Here is a 23,594-nt window from a genome sequence, read left to right on the forward strand (position 1 = left end):
GCTTTCGAAAAATGCGTAAATCGAGTCGCCACCACAAAAACTCGTATTTGTTCGTCTTTCTTCTTTCTTCCCGGAGGTACCGCACTCAACGCGCCCGAGATACAATCGTTCTGTAGTGAAGAAGACCTCGACCGGATCCGGAAGAATTCTTCCAATTTTCCGGGTAACTCTTTTCTCTAACCACGCGCGTTTTCGTTCTAACTCTACTTCCTTCGGAAATTTCGTTTTCCTCTTTTCTCTGACTCGATCGGGAAAGGCGCCATTTAACGCCCGGTGGAGCATCCTTCCTTCGATTATATCTTAGAACCACCGGAAAGGGGGTGGGGACGTCGAGGATCTAGTAAATCCCCGCGGTAGGGACGGTTTGTGCGAAATAGTTGGAGGCCAGAAAAGCGTGATTACGAAACGGGAGAGCCCGGCTTTCCCCGGAGGCCAAAAGAGCCGGAGGGAAGGCGCGTGGCGCAACCGGTGGCACGACGGAAGGAGAAACGAATCTGGACCGAAACCGGGATGGTTGCTCGCTTGTCCGAAAAGAGCCGCGGGAGGCCGGGCTCTTCTTCTTTTCGTGACCGTAACGTACGGGCGCCAACCTTCTCCTTTAGGAGGACGAGAGGGAAAGAGAGAAAACCGAACCGGCTCGCGCCGAGTTTCCGCTTCCGCTCCGATTTCGGGCGGAGGGACCAGTTTTTTGCCTGTGAACGAACGAGTTTGCCGCGGAGGGCGGGTCGTCCGAAGTCGGAGCAGACGGGGGAAAGCGTCCGGCCCGACATGTCCTTCTCTTCTAACTCGTCCAGGTAAGTCCTTCCTTCCTCTCTGTAGGTCGACCTTGGCTCCTCGTGTGCACGGTCTCGTCCCCGGCAAACGGAAACGGAAACCCAAACGAGTCTCGTTTCGTTTCTATATACCAAAAAGAAATAGGGCGAGCAGAGGAATCCACAACCGCGTCTCGGACCGGATTTTCGACAAAACCGTCGGCCGAATGCCAAAAATTTTAAATTTTTGTAATAATCGGAATTATTGTTAATGAACTTTTTCTTTTCGATAAAATTTTTCGTATCTTCGGATGCATTTGTCAAGAATTTTTATCTCCGCGCGAGACATCGAAAGTATTCGAAACTATTTGGGCAATGTTTTGTTGGAGACAAAAGATCTTTATCATTTTCGTCCGGATCTTTCTCGACCCCGTCGGCATATGCCACCTCTACCAAGATGGCGTGGAATCCCGATGCGTCATTTCTCCGGATTTTCGTTTACGATATTTATTCGGAAAAGCATTCTCGGTCGCTCCTGGAAAGCGACGCCGCGTACTTTACACCCGACCGGTTCGTTCACTCCTAGTTTCTTCTTTCGACGAACGGAAAAACGGCGGCGAGAGTGCATCGACTTTGTCTTCCGTTCGGTCGTCGTTTCGCAACATTTTCCGTTTAAAGAGGGAAACGATAACTAAACCGATATTTCCGAGCCCGGGGATAAATTCGGTGGGGATTTTAAGATGTTTCTCGTGGACAGGAAGTGCGTCAGGATGGCCAATCCCGTGGAGATCGCCCCCGTTGCGCCCTCCCGAGACGGGAAGAGGGAACCTACTTTCCGCGCGGGATCTTCCGTCGGAACCTTTGACAGGTAAGCGAAGGAGGGGGAATTTTCTCTTCTCGCGGCTGACCGAAAGCCTTTGGCAGGAAAGAGTGGGAGGCCATCTACAGCATTCGAGAGACCAATCGAGATTCCAGGAACTTCCAGGAGAAAGTGTACGACTTCGTAGATCGGCCCAAGGGATGCCGAGCCTTCACTTATCACTTCCTGGTGTGAGTAAGTTCGAACGTCGACCTTCCTTTCTTCTTCCGGCTGACCCCACTCTTTACCCTCAGGTTCTTCCTGGTGTTGATCTGCTATCTGTTCGGGGTGTTGTCTACCGTTCCCGAATACTCCGAGTCGGCGGAGAGCGTCCTCTATTACCTGGTGAGTGTCTTCGGCGGGTGGGTTCCCTTCGGCCTAATTCCATTCTGGTTCTCGGCAGGAGAGGACGGTGGTATCCATCTTCGGAGCCGAATTCTTACTGAGGTTGTGGGCGGCCGGATGCCGCGGAAAATACCGAGGAATCAGGGGAAGGTTACGATACTGCGCTCGAGCTCTGTCCATTATAGGTAATAGATCGGTCCCCAGAAATTTCTGCTGGGGGTCTCCTAAACTCGTCCGTTTCCGTTCTCGACAGATCTGCTAATTATCCTGCTGTCGGTCATCTTCTTTACCGTTCCTTTCGGAGGTCAGATAGTCGCCACTTCCGCCGTCAGGTAAGCTCTCCTTCCTTTTCTCCATTCTTCCGTCGGTCCGAGTGTCGAAATACGATCGAACGTTTCTGCAATAAATTCGAATAAATACTTATTCAAATCTATTGTATCGATAGACTTTAACTGTTGGCCAAAGTTTCTCCGTCGAGTAAAATTTCTTTTCGTATCGTAGAAATTGCCATTTAGAAATTAAATTTCGTTTATTTAATTTTAAAGTAAGACGATTAAGATCGATCACCGGTCTATCTTAATCGTCAGACATGGCAGTGTGCTCCAGATTCAGGTGATTATACAGTCTGTTACAAAAGTATAGAAACACCACTTAAAAGTCTCTTAAAAATTAATTTATCATAATAATAATTTAAAATATTACCACTACGTTAGATGTCATCAGTTTTAACTGTCCTGGTGGCTTTTTTTAATGTTTTATTTAATGTTATATAAACATTTTTAACAATGTCTCGTGGAACTGTTCTTCAGGAGCAAGAAATGCGTAAAATTTATTATTTGAGTGGTTCAGGCAAGTCTCTGAGGCAAATTGCTGCAGATGTAAATAGATCTACGAATGCTATTCTAAACATTTTGCAACAAGGTGAAAAGTACAGGTAAAAAAAGGAAGTCAGGACGGCCTAAATGTTTAACATTCGAGAACGAGAGAGAAGTTTTGAAGCTTATAACTAATAAAAACATGTCAACAAGGCAAGCTGCTGCTGAATTACCAGTAGATGAATCTCATGCGACTGTTTGGAGAAATTTAAAAAACAATGACAATGTAAAATATTTAAAAATGAAGTTCAAATCACCTTTAACAAATCAATGCGTTTAAACTGGGCTAAAGACAAGATGGGGTGGAATGAAGAATGGCAAGAAATAATGTTTAGTGATGAGACGAAGTTTACAGTATATTAGAAGTGAATTTCTACAAAATATACTTCTAGAATATCTCGATATGATAAATTAAAGGTTTTATTATGGGACGAGGAAAATCGTTCTCGTCGTGTTATGGCAGATTACATCGATTTTAGTGGAGAATATAGAACAAAAAGTCATCTGGAAGACTCCCTGTACTAAATTACCGTAAAAATACTAATTTCAAGGAAGCGTAACAATTCTACAATGCGTCAGAGACAAATTACATCTTTTCTGTATAATAAATAAATGTGTCAAAATCAACAGTACTGTATACAGTTTTAATGTTATCAAACTTTTATATTAATAATATAAAAGCCGTCGTTTGTGTGTGCACGTGTGAATTCCTTGCAGCTCTTGCAATTTTTGTCCAAGCTAGACGAAATTTTGCTTATATTCGTTTTAATTAGCTATGGAATAAATGCTTTATCGATGATGACACATACGTTGCAGTGACATCAGTGACTACGTGACGTTCTATAATCCAATCGGAAATAATGATCTAACCAGCCCATTATTCAGAAAGTGTTGTCGCTCATCTAACTAACGTACTGTACTCTACAATACATACAATTGATCTTTGTTTTATCACGTAAAATTAAAAAAAAATGTCTATTTTTTCAAAAATAAAAAATACCAAGGGGAAAGCGTAAAAGTAAAATTGGTCAACGATAGTATAAACTTCGAAATTTGTCAGTCGATTTACGCAGCGTAAAAAAAAAAAAAGGATTAAAGCGATATAAGAGGACGATTTGGTAACGGAACCGAATTTCGCTGGTAAATATTATTATAAAAAATATTCCGTTACTGCTTGGAATTCGATGGGAGAGAGAATTCCAAGTTTAAATTAGGAAAATTGGGGAAATTTGAATATTTTCCTATTCCGATACGACATCTGAGACTTATCGGTTAGCACTTATTCGAAATTTAAAAAATAGGAAGTGAGAGGAGATGATTCGACAATATTTCTATCGGATAGGGAAGAATCTACCGCACGTTCGTAACGCGTTACGAATATTTTAGACAAATAACCAAAGCCCCTTAGCAATTTCCAGGAGTTTTCCCGTAAAACCACGGCGAGACTGGCCACGATCGGGCAACGAATCGGCCTCCAGAAATGCGATTCATATTTTTAGGACGTGGATAATCCTTCGACGTAACCGAGAAAATTGTAAAAGGTTCCGGGAATTGGCCAACTTTTAATCGGGAAATTCGGAAAGAGCTAAGGTTGCAGAATATCCAACGGAAGGTGATTCGAGAGGATGTTAGCGAAACTTTTCCCTAACTTTAAGCGGAACTGCCACCGGAAGACCGAATAAATTCATAACTTATATATAAATAGCAAATTTAATGGGATGATGTATTTAATATTTAGATAAAGCGAGAATGATAGGGCACTTTAAGCGGTTTCCACCTTCCCGGAAAACGTGTCGACGCATCGACTTTCGTAAAAAGACCTCCATCGTGGGAAAACGATACTCGGTAATGGCGGACGGGAACGACGTTAATCTTACTCTTGGTGTAATTTTTACTCAGATAAAAATAGTTAAAAAGCCTTACCGCCAGAATAGAAATATTCGTAAAAGTTTGACGTCGGCTTTTATTTTCTACTGGAATGTTTTCCTCTGTTCTTTGTCGTTCGTTGTCTCCCGATTGTACGAGAATTAAATCTGCGCCGAGCTGTCTTCTCGGATGGCTTTTAACTCCAGACAAAATACGGAATCATAAACGTGATAAGTTCAAAGCAAGCCGACATTTCCTATGTAATTTATTTGTGAATTATGATTCTCGATTAATATATTATAACAGCACAGAATATGTTACAACCAGAAAATAATATTTCATTTGTACAGTGCATCAACTATTCGCCTCTTTCATAGTTTTCCAAACCAATTTATTACGTTGCCTAAAATATACCAAACTTCTAAACGCTGCCACTGATTTCATGCCGTAAAATATGAACCACTCTGTGCCACAGGAGCCGAGTAGGAAAATAGCACGTAGCCACGCTGCTACACCTCCGACTTAGAGCAATGGTGCGACTCTACGTAAAAAAGGAATCTTTAAGTCGGACGGAATGGCGGAAAATTATCGAAGAGAACCACTATCGAATTTTATTACGGGAAGAAAAATGCACGGACCGCGCTGTTATCCATTCTAGAAATTTGCCGTCAGTATTTTTAACTAATTTCCAGGCAGCAGAACTGGAAACTAAGGGGGTGATCATGCAGACGCAAATTTAGTAGCGAGCGATATACAGTAAAGAGTCGTTAATCCGAATCAATTGGGGACTGGGGTTATTCGGATTAGTGATTTGTTCGGATAACCGATTATGTACGAAAAAATATATTAACCTGTCCGATGTTCAAATTTTTCTCCGTTGTGTGTCGCTTCGTGCTGAATTTTCGTCGATTTTAAGCCTAACGAAAATTTTTATAATAATAATCGAGGCTATCGTATCGTTAAAAATCATTTCTGCATTTTGTACAAACAAAATAAATATATTGAAGAATATAAAAACATGAAAATTATACTTTAGAAGTAAATCTAGTATCCAAAATGTTCGATTCAGCATGACACAGTCCGACTGAAAATCGTTCGGATAACCGGCGATTTGGATTACCGGGGTTCGGATTAACGACTCTACTGTAATTCTCGCAAAAAACATGCGCAAGCCAGAAGCGAGAAATCTCGCTGGCGAAAGCGAATTTCTAGTTTTTGCACATATCTGACAGGGTTTGCTATTTATCGCGTCTCGCCTCTTCTCGCCACATATTCTCGCTCTCTAACGCCAATCATTTCACCCCTTGACCAATTTCGCCTCAACTATTCTATTTGATATTCCGGAACAGAATATTCTAATTAGAATCGTTCTCTCCACGTATAAATGCCAAGTACAAATTTACACAACTCTTCCGCAATTTCTCGTACTTTTTCTTTTCAGAGGTTTTCGTTTCGTCCAGATCCTGCGAATGTTGCACGTGGACAGACAGGGAGGGACCTGGCATCTGCTTAAATCCGTCATCTACTCTCACAGACAGGTAAATACAATCTGAGAACACTCTCGCCATTATTTCCCGTCATCGACAGCTTTTTGTTTTCTAATTTTCGTGCAGGAACTGATGACCACGGTATACGTAGGCATGCTGGGCCTGACCGTCTCTTCTTATTTGCTGTATCTGGTGGAGAAGGATTCCCACCCCGACCGATCTTTTCAGACCTACGCCGATTCTCTGTGGTGGAGCCTGGTAAGATTTGCAGGGGGGAGGGCCCAATCTCTCTCGCTCATCATCTCGTTCTCGCAGATCACCATGACCACCATCGGGTACGGAGACAAAGTGCCTTCTACCACCGCCGGCAAGATCTTGGCCGCCATCTGCGCCCTCTTTACCGTTTCTTTCTTCGCTCTTCCGGCGGTAAGTATTTCTTCTATCGTGAGAAACTTCCGTAGGAGCTTGGGTAAGACTCGTACCTTTCTTTTTCTACAGATATTGTCTGGCTCGGGAAACGACTTTTTCCTTTCGCTTCCGGCTTACAATCTTAAATATAGTCTCCTCTTTTCTTCACACTTTCCTCTCAGACTTTTCCCGCCGGTTCAAACCCCCTCCAATCGCTTCCGATGTCGTTGCAGGGTATCTTGGGATCCGGATTTGCCCTGAAAGTGCAGCAGCAGCAGAAACGTAAGCGTTTCAGTCGTCAGATTCCCGCCGCTGCCACTCTCATTCAGGTAAGACACCGTCTTCTACTCGGCCGAAAGCGGAGGCTGGCCTGTGCGCCTTGCCCCCTTGTCTGGACTTTCTTCCCGCGCGAAGACGGATGAGCGCACGCGGCGTGGGAAAAACGCTACGTTGACCGTATCTATCGTCGTCTCGCTATCGACGCAACCGTCACTAGTAAAGGCCGGTATTGCTACCCGTCTAGCCTCCTTCCGTATACAGTACACTTTGTATATCTTTATCAAAACGGTCAGTTGGTTACCCAATGCAATTAGGCCTACATTCTCCTGTTTCGAGTTCGTAGTTCGCGTATGCGCCAGTTGGCAGTAACGTCGAATGACCAACTTCGTAAGTGGCGCGATTGGCCGCTTTCTCCGCGTAAAAAGTAGGACACTGGACGACTCGGACACGGCAGGGCCGGCGTTTTACCCGGCATTCTAAGTCGCCGAATACCGGTCCGGACGTCTAACGTCTCCAATATTTACGTCACGCGCGCAGTAAAAAAATTGCCACTCGCCGCGCGTACGACCGCGTAAGAGCGGCCGCCCCCCCCCGCGGCGAGTGGCAATTACGCGGGTTTTCTTTTTACCCAACCGCATTAGCCTTTAACCAAAGGAGAACTTTTGTACGCAGTGGACGTGGAGATGCTACGCCACCGGACGTCACTTCCGCTCCGTGTCCTGCTGGAGGCTGCCCAGGAAAACGGTAAGAAGGGGGAAGGGAAGAAAGGAAACGGAGTTCTTCACCCGCTGCATCTTTACAGGCGAAGGAAGGATCGATCTCGGGGAAGAGCTTGGGTTCGGACGCTCGGACGGAAGACACCTTCTCTTTGGTCGACTTCTCTCGCTACTCCGAGAAAAAGAAGTTCGGTAAGTCTGGCGTTGGTAGCAGTCCACCTAAGCCGATGGCGTATTTAAGAAAACGAAAGTCTGTTTTTTTCTCTTAGGGCTAAAACACAAAATTAGTTTTAATAAACTTTCCTTAAATAATTCCGTTCTTAACCCCATCCTCACTTGATTTCTATCATAATAATTAGAACGCTAGCGGCCCCTCTGGAGACTCTTCTCTTCGGTCTGGTCCAAACTGGGACCGAGTAACTCCCACTTCTTTTACCTTTTTTGTCTCTATCGCAAACCGATTTTCGGTAGAATGGGTCAAGCTACGCGTCGTATTTGTCCTTAAACCGTGGTGAGAAAAATTCCCGAATTTGTAGGGGTACGTTCTAAGTGGCAGCGTCCGGCCACCGAGTCAAACAAATACCAGCCAACGCCAGAGGTACTCGCGTTTAGCGTGCAGGAAGCGGCTACCGAGCAAGTTTCCACCGCTGGCGTTTCCAAAGAAGAAAAGCTAGATCGTCTTTTATTTCACCATTCAAATGGTGAATTCGCTAAACTCACGTCATTTATAGTGTGTTTTGCCTACGAGAATTTTCGCTAATGCCTTATAAAAAAATCATTTTCCGTGGCAAGCATTGGAACGAGTTGCCTGGCCGCCATTTTGTAAATGTCGCGCATCCACTTCGGACGAAGGCGGCTAGCCAGCAGGAAGCGCCTGTGAATATTCTTTTCGCTTGCGGTCTCTGGACGCTGCTACGTAAGACGTAGCCTAAGACGCAATTTCGATCATTTTCTTAAATAGCGATTGATGCCGATTCAGAAAAAATTGCGGCTGCTTTTCGCCGCTAGTTTTCACAATAGAAAGTGCTTGTTCCCAACCATCTCTTCATTTATGGGTAGCGGCCATGTATTTGGCGCCGCGTACCGACAGAAAAAGCATTCTTCGTTTGGCGAAAATTTGTTAAAAGATCTTTTGGAGAGGAATTCCGCACTTTCTTCCTACTCCACCCGTTGGGATACGAGTAGTATTAACTTTGACACTATTACCTGTCTCGCTCTGTACTGAAGAATCACTTAATTGCGTTACTCGTATATACCGTGAATGTCATAATAATCCAGCAACGCGTTTGATGGCACCATCTGTTACGATATTTCACTTTTAAAAATTTATATATTTTAAAACTATTATAAAATGGCAAAAAGCTTAATTTTGAGAGCGGGAATGGGCTTTATAAAAATTGTAAATGGCGATTTTACTGAGTATTAAACATTAAGTCCCACCCTATCAGAGACACGCACCACCCCTTTATCTTCCCATCCTTTCGACTTTTAACCACCAAAATTTAATAGCATCGATCCTCCTAAACAACAAACCTCCCGGCAAAATTTCAGAAATTTTCGACAAAAAGCGCAGGACTTATTTAAGCTACAAACGGGGTGAACAAAATCGTGCCTCCCCACACAAACATCAGAAATTACCCCCGAATTTTTTTGCATTTCTTGCCATGCAGAAATTAGTCAGCAAGTTAATTAGCCTGGCCATTTTTTATATCGACTTACGCTCGAACGGCCGGTTAGTTCTTCGTCCGGAAAGTGGAAAAAGAAATTCTCGGTTTATATTTGCCAAAAAAGTTTGCATTCAAATCGGAAAGAATTTTCACAGATGGGTTTTTAGGTATTAAAACTGTCTAATTTAAAGCGGATGCGGGGAACTTGAGAAAGACAAAGGTGACAAGCACAGAACGCCGAGGCGGGCGCAAGTACAACGCACATTTCCATTATAATTAAACGTAAATAATTCTCCGCGGAAATGGAAAGAAGAGGTCATTTGTCTTGGGGCGTCACAATTATGGAAATTATTTGAAAGGGTTAAAAATTGTCTTTCTTCTTATCAAAATTTTTTTCTTCTGGCTTAAATAAGAAACATTTTTTCGTATTTTTTTATTAATCGATTGCAGTAATTTACGCCAGGCGGAAGCTCCTTTATGTAACGAGACGGAACATTTGAATAAGAACGAAGTTTAATATTTTAAAAACGAATACTCCTCGTATTTCGACGGCAGGTAAAGGGCGAGTGGCGGGGAATAAAACGGATATTTGCCAATTAAATTACGGAGGTCGGACCTAATCCCGTACAAATTCTGGCTTTAAAACTCAATAATCCGTACCGTTTTAAATAACGAACGGAAATCCCCAAATCCTAAAGCATTCTACTTTTTGCAAACCGAAAGATTCTTTCGACCCTTCCTTTTTTAATCGACGACGTTAAAAATCGTCGGCCAAGATTATTTCAATAAGAGGCGAGAATGTGCGTTCGGTAACGGTTTTACCGCTACCTTCAATTCGTTTTACCGGGCGCGCCACTTACAGTCGGAATCTGCAATATACTTTTTCCCGCTGGTTAAGTATTTCTAGTTTTAATACTCGAATCCCTTGGTTTTAATTTTGTTTAAGAAGTGAAAGCAGTCGAATGGGACAAATGGGGTGCTCAAAGGCAATTCTTCTTTCAGACGCCGCTCGTTCTCCCTCCACGGAAGACGAGTTGTGGGAGGTGTCGGGAAGATCTTTTTCCTCCGACCCGTGGATCTCCATCGACGGATTCCCCCACAGCGATAGCGCCCCCGAGTTGAGGACGGCGGACGGGGATAACCATCCCCCACAGGAGGCGGGAGGTGAGCGGTGAGGACCTGTTTCCCGCCCTCGCTCTCCTCCCGCCACTGACAGTTCCTTTGGCAGGTCGAGGAGCAGTCTTCTCCGCAGACTACGAGTTCACCGTCGACTCCAATTTCTTCTACTCTTCCGCCTGCCGGGAAGAACTGGCAGCCTTCGGACACTGGCTGTCGCTGCGCGGATCGTAAGTGGGTCCGGTGCGCGGCCGCCCTCCTCGCCTCTCACTTACCAACCCACTTCTTTGCAGATTGACCGAAGCGCAGAGAAACGCCATCCGCGCCATCGCCAGGATGAAGTATTACGTCGCCCTCAAGAAGTTCCAGGTGAGTCATTTGGTCTTACATTGGCAAAAGCACCGGGAGCCGTCTCAGACGGTTCCCGAATCCAATTTGCAGTTAGTGGCGCCAAAATTCGTTGACCCGTCCGTGACAAAAAAGCGCCGCTTTCTACGTTCGACAGGTGGAAATCTACGCGATAAAACGAAGGCGGCACCCGAAAAACATCAACTGGCAGACAAAATATTTTTTATTATTAATACGAGACGAGGGAAACAGTCGTAGCCGTCTGTCTTTAAACATTATTAGACTATTATTGAAATGACTTATCATTTTAACCAAGTACCGTACCATTGCTTTGACTAACGAGTAAACCATTAAATGAGCACATTCATTATAATCTTTGCTTAATTACATAATCGCACGACCAGGATATTGTCAGTATACAATGGCGAATCCAGAGGGGAGCCAAAGGGTTCTGGCACCCTCCAAAGTAAAAGGAAAATACTAGTAAATTTTACAAAATTTTTTTAATATAAATAAAAACTGAATTTTTAATTGTCATGTCTTCTATATAAATGAGAATGTTTGTTTGCTATACACTCCTAGGCCGTTCGACCAAATGTTACGAAACGCGGTAGTTAGAAGTATGTTAACGTAACAGAAAATGTTGTACATCCCACCCCAAAATATTGATCGTAACATATTTAAACAATACTATAGCGTCATATAAAGCAATTGTCTTATTGCAACGATTTGGAGTATTGTTAGAATTTTTTAAATAATACTGTGAACTGTAATCTATACCTATAAATGAGAATATCTTATTATAAGCCATATATCATATTACTTTGATGAGTAGCACATAGCACTCACCTGCGTGGAGGCGAAACTGTTGCACTGTAGTTGTTCGTGGGTTCGCACAGCGCCAACGGGTTTTCTTCAAGTTAGTAACACCAAAATACGGCCAGTTTTCCATAACACTCCTCTCTGGAGGCATGCCCTCCCGGCAGATCGCCCACATGTCGCGTTGCCGAAACCAAATACACCAAACTAATTGTAATAAATTATCCATAAACCTATTTACGGGGACGTACTTCCAGGTATTTTATGCGCATTCTGATAATTATCTTAAAATGGGTTTTACCACGTACGTTTTTTAAATTTACGATTAATAACGCCGGATGTAAAAATTCTGCGAAAGGTACTTTATGAAGCCGGGCGTAACAGCTACTTATGAATTAGTAATCACATAATGCAAATTGAATAAATTTTCATCTTAAAAATTTTATTATCCGTTCAATTCGGCTTCCCAAAATTAAATCCTGAGACGCCAATATAGGTATATATTATACTGTATTAAGCCCACCAGTGGCCAAGCGGTTCGTTCTCTGAACACGGAGTTCGGTCGTGGGCTGGCCACGGAGTTTTCCGCGTTTTCTCCACGTCTGTAACGCCTGAATAGAGGCCAGTTACCCTCTAAAAAATCTACGGTATTATTCCGGGAGGTCTTTTTAAGGGTAACTATCATCATAAACGCATACAATTACTATTACATGACAATTACGTCATACTTTAATACGAGGAAATATAGCCTAGATGGTCATGCCCAACTAGCCAATACAAGACAAGATACTGTATTAAATTCCGGTCATGTCACTACCGATAACAAGTTCATAATCCAAACCAAACGGTTGTGTTATTTCTTATTGATTACTAACTAGTTTATTAAATGCTAAGGTCATACAAGAAATTTAAAATAGTTCATCACCTGTAGACTAACGTCTTTATAGTAAATATTCCAATTTATCGCGGCCAATATTGCAACGTGAGAAAATGTGCCATCCACGCAGCTCTGTGGTTCGCGTGGAAAAGCTGGGCTTTCGAATTCCGTTACGTTTAATTTTACGTAACTGAATTTTGCAGGAGACCAGACGTCCTTTCGACGTGTCCGACGTCATCGAACAGTACAGTCAGGGATACATAAACATGACCACCAGAATCAAAGAGATCCAGAGGAGGTTAGATAACACCTTAGGAAGACCTTACTACCCAAATTCCAAGCTGAGAAAACCCGTTACTCTCGGAAAGCAGCTGCGGACGTTAAAAGAACAGGTAAATTTGGCAAGTTCTAACAACTCTTACATTATTTCGGACGACTGCTGCTATTCGTTTCGGTATTTCATCGTTCGTTAAATAAACAAATAGTTTAACTTTCCTTCTTACATTAACAGTTTATTTCTATTTGTTAATCGAATTTTATCAGTGGTAGCGGAGTAATAAATTAATTTTAATCCGGCCTGCAATATTGAATTGGATCGAGATTTTATCTTCCTTTTCCCTCCCCCATGTTTGCAGATGATAGGCATCGAGAATAAAATGGATTCCATCGAAAAGAAGCTCGACGTCTTTCTATCCACTACTAACTTAAGCAAAAAACTTGCAAGAAATTCTACCAACGGACAGACGACGGAAGATAGTAGTTAAAATTGCAAAGTTTATTATCAGTTTATAGAATGTGATTAATCATTTGTTATAAGTCTGTAAAATAAATATACAATAAAAATAAAATTTGGCAGTAAAGGCACGCTGTGGTCTCACGTTCTTGGCAGATTCAGCTAAGGTGCTTATATTTTGTGAACAAATTATATAACACTCTCAGTGTCGATTTCAGATCCAAATTGACCAGATCTAATCGGATAAAATATCAAATACAAATTACGAATTATAAAGATTATTACAACAAAAGCCAGGACAAATAATTACCTTCCGGTCTGGCTTTAGGTTTTTCCAGTCCCGCATCCATCATCAGTTCGAAGGCAAAACTGACATTGTGGACTTTCTGGTCGAAGCTGGTCGGTGTAAGGTTAAAGGAAAACAGAGGTACAAAATATCCCTCTAGCAATCCCATAAGTAGGGTCAGATACACTCCGTCGTGAAACTAAAAATGTAGTTATTAATATGAACTATTTGTAAAGATTTAGAAAGAGAGAGAGGAGACAGAGTACTTACTTGGGTATCTAAATCTGTCACTTCTAGATTGATCCTATTAAGATGTTTATTGACAAAAGACACCAAAGACTGTAAAATTAATTCATCTTTATGAAAAAATAACGATACTGAACATACTTTAGACAATATATAATCACTAATCCATATTAGAAAGAGATTTTAAAGTGTATTGTATTAATTTTCACAAAAATATTGCACTTATGAAAAGATATTATACATTTATCTTTGTATATTCCACTCCTCATTAGAAATATTGGGAGAAAGAAAAAAAATTGTACAGTTAATAAAATCAAAACACAGTTAAATGTTTTTCAAGATATTACACACATCAGCTCAAACATCTAAAAATAACTTGTTCTCTTTTGAATTTGTTTGATATCCTGATTCCAATATGTTTATGTTTAGATGTTTGTTGATGTCAGGTGTTATATCTTAAAAGATATTTAATCAAAATAAACAAATTTATTTTGATTAAATATTTTCTCCTCAAAACTGTTAATCTTGTATGTTACTTCTGTACAAAGATTATCTTTACATAATCTGCATTTTTTTTTTTTTATTATAATTTGAAAAGTTGCTTTTAATATAAAATGAATAGATATTTCTTTCCATGAAAATGAAATTGGGAATGTAAATTGCACAATCTTTTTTGAAATAACTTACCTTTTTCACAACCTGAAGTTTGTCCGGAGCATGATCAAACAATGTATCAAAGGCATCTCTCTCTATAAAACCCATATGAAATGAGTTAATCAGGCTTCTATCACAAATTACTTTTCTTGTATACAGTAAATCAAAATACAGTACTTACCTACTCTCATGCCTAGATCACTGAAAATAAAAAAATCTTTTAAGTGGAAGTTTTCAAAATACAAATTACAAAAGATTACTACTACAACCAATATAGAGTAATCTTAATCTCTGTTACAATTGCAGATAAAAAAACAAAAAAATATTACATCAAAAATATTTTATCCAAAATTTAATTATTATTTTTCACTAATAAAGCAATAGAGCATTACTATAAAATAAATATCTGTGAAAAGATTAAAGTTCAAAATTAATTCAAATGCAGAATAAAGGGCTGTAGAGTTGGAGTCGTGGAGTTTTGGCGTTTTAGTTGGAGTCGTCAAAAATCCCCCCCACTCCGACTCCTTTTTACTTTCCCTAACTTATGTATATAAAAAACGAAAAAGTATTTGAATCGTGTCACATTTGACCCTCCGACTTTTTTGCAAATCTATACGTGCGCATGTTGGCATCTAATTTGTTTAATTTCTTTATTCAGTTCTGAAATATTAAACAATATCTCAGAATGAGTAAAGTTTAAGAAACAAAATTTGCCATAGTAGCATGTGTATAAAGGGCATTAAATTTTGGTTCTTAATTAAAGGTCGACAGGGTAAAGACATAGAAGGGGTCATGTGTCAGTGTCATATCTCCAGTGTGGTCAGACTTAATATTTTACTCATTATTACCATTCACAATCTTATAATATAATCGAGATGGGTTAATAACAATGATAACTCTCCCATGGTCACACCTAGTCGTGGTGGGAGAGCCCAGTAATTTTACTTATCCATAGGGCAATGAAGGCTGGAGCACAAGCTCCTGGTAGGGACACCCATGCCAATAATTTATGGGGAGAAATGAAGCTAAGAGTGACAACACCCACATTCTGTGGAGATAGATCTGGTTACTACCATGATAAATAAGTTTGATACTGGCTCAGACGTCTCCTGGGTTAATAAAGTCGCGTGCATGGGTTAAGCAGAGGGTCACATTCAAAAAATATGCCACAGTTACTGGTGGTGAAAATAGCACCGACCCAAACACAGCTCTCAATGCCCTCAACAGATGTGAGGAACCAACTTAGCCTTGGTGTTTCTGTGGCAATGCATCCATAGACCACAAAGGTTGGAAAATCATGCCAATGAATGAAATGGACAATGGAAATGAACGAGTTTGACATCTGTACTTGGTATACCATCACAAAGCTCAAAACAAACATGACAGCATACAGACAACAACTACACCATAGATTCACATACAATATCCTCACCTCACTGTTACTGAACAAAGGGTTGTTGATCAAAAAAGAACAATTATATACAACAACCTTATCCCACAAACAACACTTGAACTTATCAAACAACAGGTTGTTGATCAAATACATCGACAGACAGAAACATTAAACATTAATGAAGATCATGTAACCTGTCAGTATAATCTAGCAACAAGCACCAATTACAGTGCACACACAACAACTACCACTATTGGATATTACAGACACTTCCTCATCCATCAATGATAACATGGACATAGATTTAGTTAATACACTCTCACTTATATTTCAGGAAACACACTAAATATACAGGCACAGTTCTCATGAATACCAAAACTCAACACAAAGGAAGTAGGAAAAACACTATATAAACACTCACTTACTATCACATTACGTTCATTCAATTTCTACACTTTCAGACATTCATACATTAGTTTATGCTGGGGTAGTCACAATAGTGACACACCATGGACTGAAAATACAATCGCAGACAGATACACACAAAACACACACTATCACAAGCTGGCAGAGAAGAATAGAAACACAAATAAATGACATTAGACAGCAATTAGGCAGGCTGACACAATTCACTAAAAACAACATAACACCCAAATTAACAATATAAAAAAAAATTTTTTTAAAGTCAATTTCTACTAGGGAAATTTTTTCCCTAGATACTAGACGGCGACGGGGAAATTTATTAATTTGCATAATGCGACAGATGGTATGGGTACGCCCCCTAACGTTTATATCACTCAGTATTCTATTTCAAGATTATCCATTGTTAATCTGATTCGAGATTACCGGAAACACGGCCATCTCAAACGCAGGAAAATAAATTTTCCCCGTCGCCATCTAGTATCTAGGGAAAAAATTCCCCGCCGCCATCTTTGATACCACAGGTAATATTAACCAATAATTAAATTTAATTAATGAATTAATATTTGAAAAAACTGTATTAACATCAAGTGTCATCCACTACAAGCTTAAAAAAATGTATTTGAACTTGAGTGGATGAATAAGAAATATTTTATTAACAATTGAAAATTTGAACAAGATATATATATTTATAGGGAGAGTGTGAACTAATAGTAGGAATTTAAAAAAACAACTCAAAAACATGTTTATGTTTTGAAGAAAATGAAAACACGCACAAAACATGAACATCACAACACACATTACAGAATACATTGATACACTAAAACAAAAACTCGCAGCCAAAGCACGTAGACTCAAATGATACAAAACATGTATACTACGAAAACAACAAAATAAATTATTTACAAACAATGAAAAACTCCTTTACAGACAAATTGGTAACAAAACAAACACTGATACACAGCACAGTGAACAGAAGAACTCAACATATTGGTCTTCTCTTTGGTCCAGTGCTGTCACAATGCTGATGTGGGCTGGATAGAGGAAGAGAACAAAATCTTGCACAACATACCAACTATGCCCTATGCTGAAATAAACATACATGATGTCCAATACACTGTTAACAGAACACACAACTGGAAGACACCTGGTGTAGACAACATTCATAATTTCTGGTAAAAAAAAAAAAAAGTTTACATCACTGCACCAAGAGCTAGCTAAACACCTAACACACATCATCATCAATCCACAAGACATGCCAAATTTTCTTACTCAGAACATCACCTATATGAAACCTAAAAACAATACCACAGACCTTACACAATACAGACCAATTACATGTCTCCCAACACTACAAATTATTGACATCCTGTATTGCAAACAAAATATACAAACATGTTGAAGAATGTGACATTCTTATTCACGAGGAAATTCCTGAATACAGACATGCACACTGATACACTTTTTAAATTTTTGTGTTGGTTACTGTGCCTTGACTTTGGTCTGGCATAGTACATAGCCACCGGTGTTAAGAGTATATCTCACATAACCCATAATAATAATAATCTCAGAGTTCAAACAGTTAGGAGTTGAAATTTGGTACACAGTGTACATTCTTATGATGTGTCCTAAGAAAGGATTTTTTAAAATTCTTCTCGCGGGGGAGAGGGAGAGTTAATTAGTTTTTTAAAATCGTTTTATTTTGTATTTTTAAAAAATAATCAGAATTGTCATCATTATTACTTTCCCAGCAGTTATACAGTATAAACCTATAACAAAGAAAAAGAATCAGTCAAAAAATGACTTTCCCAGATTTTTACTCTTTTGGACTCGGAAAGCCTTGAAATGTAGAGAAGTGCAGAAGTATTCAGGGTATTTTTGTATGCAGGGATGTTAGAATGTGTACCAATCGATTTACTTCAACCATTTTGAAGCTTAATAACTCCTGTGTTAAACCATCCAACTCTAATTCAAAATTGTGCCTCCCATACAGTCTAGCATTTGTACATACAGGAAAAAAACTTGAATCTTTTGCATATCTCAACATTTCGACATAGTCCAAAAATGCAAAAATTTGGGATCATTTTTTGACCGATCACTACACTTTTCCTCTGTTATATATAACAGCCAGAAAAGTAAAAATTATCAAATACATATTTATATCAGGGTGGATCCAAAAGAAAGGTTACAACGGTAATAAAAAATTATTTATTAATAATAGACAGAAAATACAAAAGGAAATTAAGAGGCATACTTGCCAATCACTTTTCCACATAATCACCAAATCTATTTAGGCATTTATCTGAATGCAGGACCAATTTGTATAACCCAGTTTGGTAGAAATTATGCCATGCCCATTCAGCCAGTTCTCGGCAGCTGTTTTCACATCACTGAAGAGAACCTTGTTCCAGGTAAATGTTCCTTCATTTTCGGAAAAAGGAAATAGTCACTGGGTGCCAAATCTGAGCTGTATGGGAGATGGCTCCAGACTTCTCACTTGAACTTTTGTGGCAATTGTTGAGTTTTGCAAGGAGTATGGGGCCTGGCATTGTCATGCAGGAGGATGACACCATCACTCAACATGCCAGAGGGCTTGAGTCAGATGCCCATAAGAAATGAATCACAGCTTGCACCTCCAAGCGAGACCACTTTTCTAAATGTCTTGCCATTTCAATCACTCTGACACGTCAGCAAACTTACACTACCTACCCACACAACCTCTAAGACAACTAGTACCATCTGTCTCCACTCTGGGGAAAAAATATTCCCTCCCTCCACATTAATTACTTTTCAAATACTGCTGCTTGTAACCTTTTTTTTTTTTTTGGATCTACCTACATATATTGACTATGTCATTACTTAGAGGAGTATTTTAGCTTTGGAATAAAAAAGTTTCTACATTCTATCTTTATTAGAACTATTAGAACTATATTTATTGAAGCATATATTCTGAGATCACGTAATAATGTCAGAATTTTCGTGCCTACTTTGTTAACAAGTCTTCCCACAGTCGGAGTTGGAATTGTGTAAAAATCTACTAACTCCACAGTCCTGGAATAAACTTGCCTATTTATTTTTAGAAAATAGAAATTAAATATTCTAACTTAGAACCTCTTAATTAACTATTCATTACAGATAAATTTGAAGTAACAAAAATAAAATAGAACTCAGTTAAGTTTTTCAAGGGACCAATTTAAGAAACTTCTTTAGCAAAACTGAAAATACTGTTTTTTTTTTTTTTTTTTTCAATAATCCATATTTATTAAACGATATTCCACTATATTACAGTGAATTAAACTTAGTTTTTATTTATTTAGATATTTATCTAGTGTAGCTTACTTTGTTAGTTTTGTTGTGTAAAATACACATTACATATATATATATTATATATATATATTATATATATATATATATAAATTTCCTTAAACAAAATAATGTCTACAAATACAATACTAAAATTTGTTGAAGACTTACAGTATCACCTACACATTGATACTGCTTGTCAGAACTTGTGGTTTGTTTTAAAACCTGTATTGAAAGTAGCTCAAAGTGACACAATGATATGAAATTTTGTAAATTTTCCAATGAGATTTTGTTTTTTCTGTATGCAATTAATTAATTAAATTTTCTAGAGGAAATTATAAAGGAAAAAAAATGACACTTGAAATTAAACTTCTTACACAGGAAATCTAATGCAAGACCTTACCAGAGTTCTACTGTAATGTATAAGCACTTAAACACTAAATAACAATATACTAATTCAATAGGAAGTATATATAGTAATTAAACCTATCCACAAATAAGCAAACAACACTGTATAATCATAATTAAAATAAGTAAACAACATATTTTCCAGCTTTCATTTAAAAGTCATGCTCAACTACTTTCCAAGAAAATTAGGAAATTTTGTCATTAAGCATGCACGAAAAGTGAGTTACTAATTTTTTCTTTTCATTAATTACTTTCTATAACATTTGGGTTTTTACTATTTCATAATTTCATTCTAGAGACTTTTCACTTCATTCAGTAATTTTGATATATTAAACCTTGATTATATGACCCCTGATTAATGAAAGTTCCATATTATTCATCGTTATCCAATACATTACTTTTCTTATAGTGTAATTCCCAAAAATGTTTAAAATGATAACTTGATAACTCAATTTGTTTATTTTTTTATCATTGAACTTCAATGTGAGACTAAACCCTTTATACTAAAAGTAAACAGTACTGAAACAGTGTTTTTGGTGTTACCCATGCTTAATAAAAGAAATGCTCATGCAAGCACTTTTGACATTTAAAAAAATGTCTTTATCAAGCAAGAAACAAAAGAACATAAGCTAGAATATTAGTATAAAATTTTAAATTTTAACTCATTCTAGTTGGATTAGGCCCAAATTTTCTAAACCTTCTTGTGATGCAGAGAGAGTCGATACAAAGCATGGACTAGGAGGGCTTATAAAAATGAAATTTTCTTTTCTTGTATCTAAAGCAGTGGAAGAGAAAGTGATCTACATATTAGGACATTAATGTATTTGAACTTTGCATCTGGGTATCACATATTATGAACAACTGTGGCAACAACTTATAATTCCTTATGTACCAACATAGAGGAAAATAAGTATGTTCTATGAACAAGTGCATTATAGCATTATTTACATATTTAGGGGATTGGTAGGAAGTGGTAGGCATGATAAGATGACAAAGCTCTAACTTGTGATGTACACCATAATAAAGTCCAGTAGGCAACCTATTTATTAAAAGATCTGGAAAATTTATCTTGGAATCTTTCTCACTTTGTATTGTGAAGTTAATTGAAGCATATACCTTGGATAAAAGCTGTACAAATTGTGATAACTCATCAGCTGTCCCATCCCACACTAACAAAGCAATGTCACCATACTGAATGTATAATAGCTGATAACATGTTGAAAGGGGTGCAGAAAATATTATAAACTCAATGTTTCTCATGCTAGAACTGCTGAAAGGGGCAAGTCCAATGGTACACCTTGCTTCTGAGGGTAGGTTTTCTTATTGAAGCAATAATTGTGCTTCATTACAAGTGTAAGGGCCTCACTTATTTCCAATATCCATTGCATAGAAAACATATACTGACATTCTAAAATATGTTCTTTCATTTTTCAGCTGACAAAGACATTTTTGTAAATGTCAGAAGTTCTTGCATGAGCATTTATTTTCATTATTGAACACAGGAAACACCAAAAAGATAGTGTTTTCAGTACTATTTACTTGATGAACATTTTCAATATGGTAAAAAAAAAAATTTTTTACAGAATGTAACTACAGTAAACACATTCTTATTGTATGTATTAGCTGTATAATAAATGATGTAAAATTTGTTGTTCTTGTATACATTAAATTCACTAAAGTATAAAAAGAAATTTAAAACTGATATACCATATAAATCTTAATTGAAATTTTCAATCCAAGATGGGCCTGGCTGTCCATTTTATCTGAAGTTTTGGTTATCCAAGGTAGCATTGGTCTACATTATATCAGATAGTTGGGATTTTACTGCATTTAATTTTAAAGTCTTTTAGACGAGAGTTTGGAACTCATAACACACAATTCCTATTACACTTTTATTGTGTTTGGATAGATTAGCATCAAATAATCTATTATTATGCCACATCTTCAGAAATGCAGCAATCATCAGATATGCATCATTCATCAGTCAATTCAGAATTATCCAATGTGACACTTGAGACTAGTACACAATGCTCATCTGGAAACCTATTAAAGAGAGGAACTACTCGCACATAAAGTGTAACTAATGCAGTAAAGGGGGGAAAACAGGTACCTTCTTTCCCACGGGTTATGGGGCGAGGTATTTTTTACTCCGACATAAATCGTAAAAATTTAAAAAAAAAATAATAATAATAGGTTAGTGGCGTAACATAATTCTATTAATAGTATCATATCATACATTTTGATGGGAATAACATTTTGGTGTGTCGTGTTGAGTCATAGGTGTGCTGCAAGTAGAATAAGGTTGCGGAACACTGTACTAGACTAATGCACAAAATTCCAGCATTTTGCAAGATTTTTGATTTCAATAAAAATATTTTCTAATCACTTTTGTAATATATCAGTAATTTCTTGGACTGAAAAAAATTTGCTTTTTCACTTAGTTAAATATTAAATTTATAGTGATGAATTCTGGAATGCATGATGAATATTCCATCCTTTTAAATCTCAATCTCAAATGTTTACATCATTTGATTGGTATGAGGATATAATTTGTCATGCAAGAAGATATTTTGATATCATATACTTTTGACAGAAGTTGTTTTTAATATATTTTCAGAAGTTTTTAATGTAAGTGACTTGCAACTCTAAGAAATTTTTTAATCCAAGTACCCAAACTTGGACTTGTTAAGTCTTAATTACTACTAAGATTCAACACTACATTAGAATTGCACTCCAAGAAATTTTTGTATATAAGTGACAGGCAACTATTGTCTGTAGTATGTTCTCATTTTCTGTAACATGCCACACATCTTCAGAAATAATTCTATTATTAGCCCACTACTAAAAACTTGTTTCTTTGATGGATTGCACCCTTGCACTATTATTTTATCATTATCACTTCAAACTATACAGTTCAAAACCAAAATCATCTTAACTTTCACTATTTTAAAAATCTTATAGTTTATCTATAAAAACTGGAAAAAAAACAATTATGTAATAACTTGCATTTGTGATTTTACACTCAGTAAGGCAATTAGGTGCAAAATCATGCACCAAACAGCAATATGTGTAGTTATGATACAGTTGCATGTTGTAGTGTTGCAGACCATAGCATACTCATAGTTTGCAAACAATTAGTCTTAGCAGCTCCTGTAAAATTTTATTATAAACTATGCATGCCCCTGTAGTAAAAATAGCAAACTTTTGTAAATTATCGATATTGCCATAGTATTATGATTGGAGTGATGAGAAAAATTCAAATATTTCATTGTTTTAATTATTATTTGCTCACACAAGACTATTATAGTTTAAATTGCTGACATTTCTTGTTTCAATTATACTATATTTATTGCTAAAGACAGCATTGCAAAAAAAAAACAGCAGGCAACAAACATTGGATCAAATACAACTAATAATAATAATTGTGATGTACTAATGTTTGAGTTATGTTAAAACAATTAAAACAAAAATGTATATCATTTTATTATCAGTCAATAAATCTAAAATTTCTACCAATTGTAGTCTTACTTACTTATCCTGCTTAACACTAACCATTATGTGGGTAGGAAATTTAATTTTGAATCGCAATTAATTTAATAATTGCTACATCCAATGTCAAATTTAATAATTAAAAATAAATTAATTTAGAACTTTGAAAAGAAAAAATAATCAAAGCCAATTTAAACTAAGTTACCTTCTGCATATCAAACAGATATTTCATACACGTTTGAAAGATT

General features: G+C 37.9%; 2 protein-coding genes across 4 annotated transcripts in view; one reads left to right on the plus strand and one right to left on the minus strand.

Annotated features, from left to right (window-relative positions):
* LOC136990600 (potassium voltage-gated channel subfamily KQT member 1-like) lies at positions 1-13,274 on the plus strand. 2 transcript variants are annotated; one of them, XM_067288993.1, is made up of 17 exons: positions 1-163; positions 1,510-1,620; positions 1,677-1,802; positions 1,866-1,956; positions 2,015-2,141; positions 2,210-2,288; positions 6,139-6,235; positions 6,311-6,442; positions 6,500-6,610; positions 6,826-6,921; positions 7,544-7,615; positions 7,674-7,779; positions 10,257-10,418; positions 10,483-10,600; positions 10,664-10,739; positions 12,618-12,806; positions 13,050-13,274. In XM_067288993.1, the coding sequence occupies exons 2-17, from the start codon at positions 1,523-1,525 to the stop codon at positions 13,176-13,178; spliced, it is 1,809 nt and encodes a 602-aa protein (XP_067145094.1). In that variant the 5' UTR covers positions 1-163; positions 1,510-1,522; the 3' UTR covers positions 13,179-13,274. The 2 variants fall into 2 exon arrangements, with proteins under 2 accessions (XP_067145094.1, XP_067145093.1); XM_067288992.1 differs by lacking the exon at positions 1-163 and adding an exon at positions 450-794.
* Positions 13,169-23,594, minus strand: part of parvin (beta-parvin) — a 22,624-nt gene continuing 12,198 nt past the window's right edge. For both annotated transcript variants that reach the window (XM_067288994.1, XM_067288995.1), the window contains 5 exons: positions 14,515-14,534; positions 14,367-14,428; positions 13,704-13,772; positions 13,458-13,632; positions 13,169-13,382 (listed from right to left, as the gene is read on the minus strand). In XM_067288994.1, the coding sequence (XP_067145095.1) occupies positions 13,306-13,382; positions 13,458-13,632; positions 13,704-13,772; positions 14,367-14,428; positions 14,515-14,534 (403 nt within the window). In that variant the 3' untranslated portion in view covers positions 13,169-13,305. The remainder of the gene's footprint in view (positions 13,383-13,457; positions 13,633-13,703; positions 13,773-14,366; positions 14,429-14,514; positions 14,535-23,594) is intronic.

Source organism: Centruroides vittatus, unplaced genomic scaffold, assembly GCF_030686945.1.
Source record: "Centruroides vittatus isolate TY-2023 unplaced genomic scaffold, ASM3068694v2 scaffold_946, whole genome shotgun sequence".
NCBI lineage: Eukaryota > Metazoa > Arthropoda > Arachnida > Scorpiones > Buthidae > Centruroides > Centruroides vittatus.

Coding starts and splice junctions, on each gene's coding strand:
- LOC136990600 (XM_067288992.1), top strand. CDS start 511: ATGGTTGCTCGCTTGTCCGAAAAGAGCCGCGGGAGGCCGGGCTCTTCT. Junction 2,142..2,209: donor TCGAGCTCTGTCCATTATAG/GTAATAGATCGG, acceptor CGTTCTCGACAG/ATCTGCTAATTATCCTGCTG. Junction 2,289..6,138: donor GTCGCCACTTCCGCCGTCAG/GTAAGCTCTCCT, acceptor TTTTCTTTTCAG/AGGTTTTCGTTTCGTCCAGA.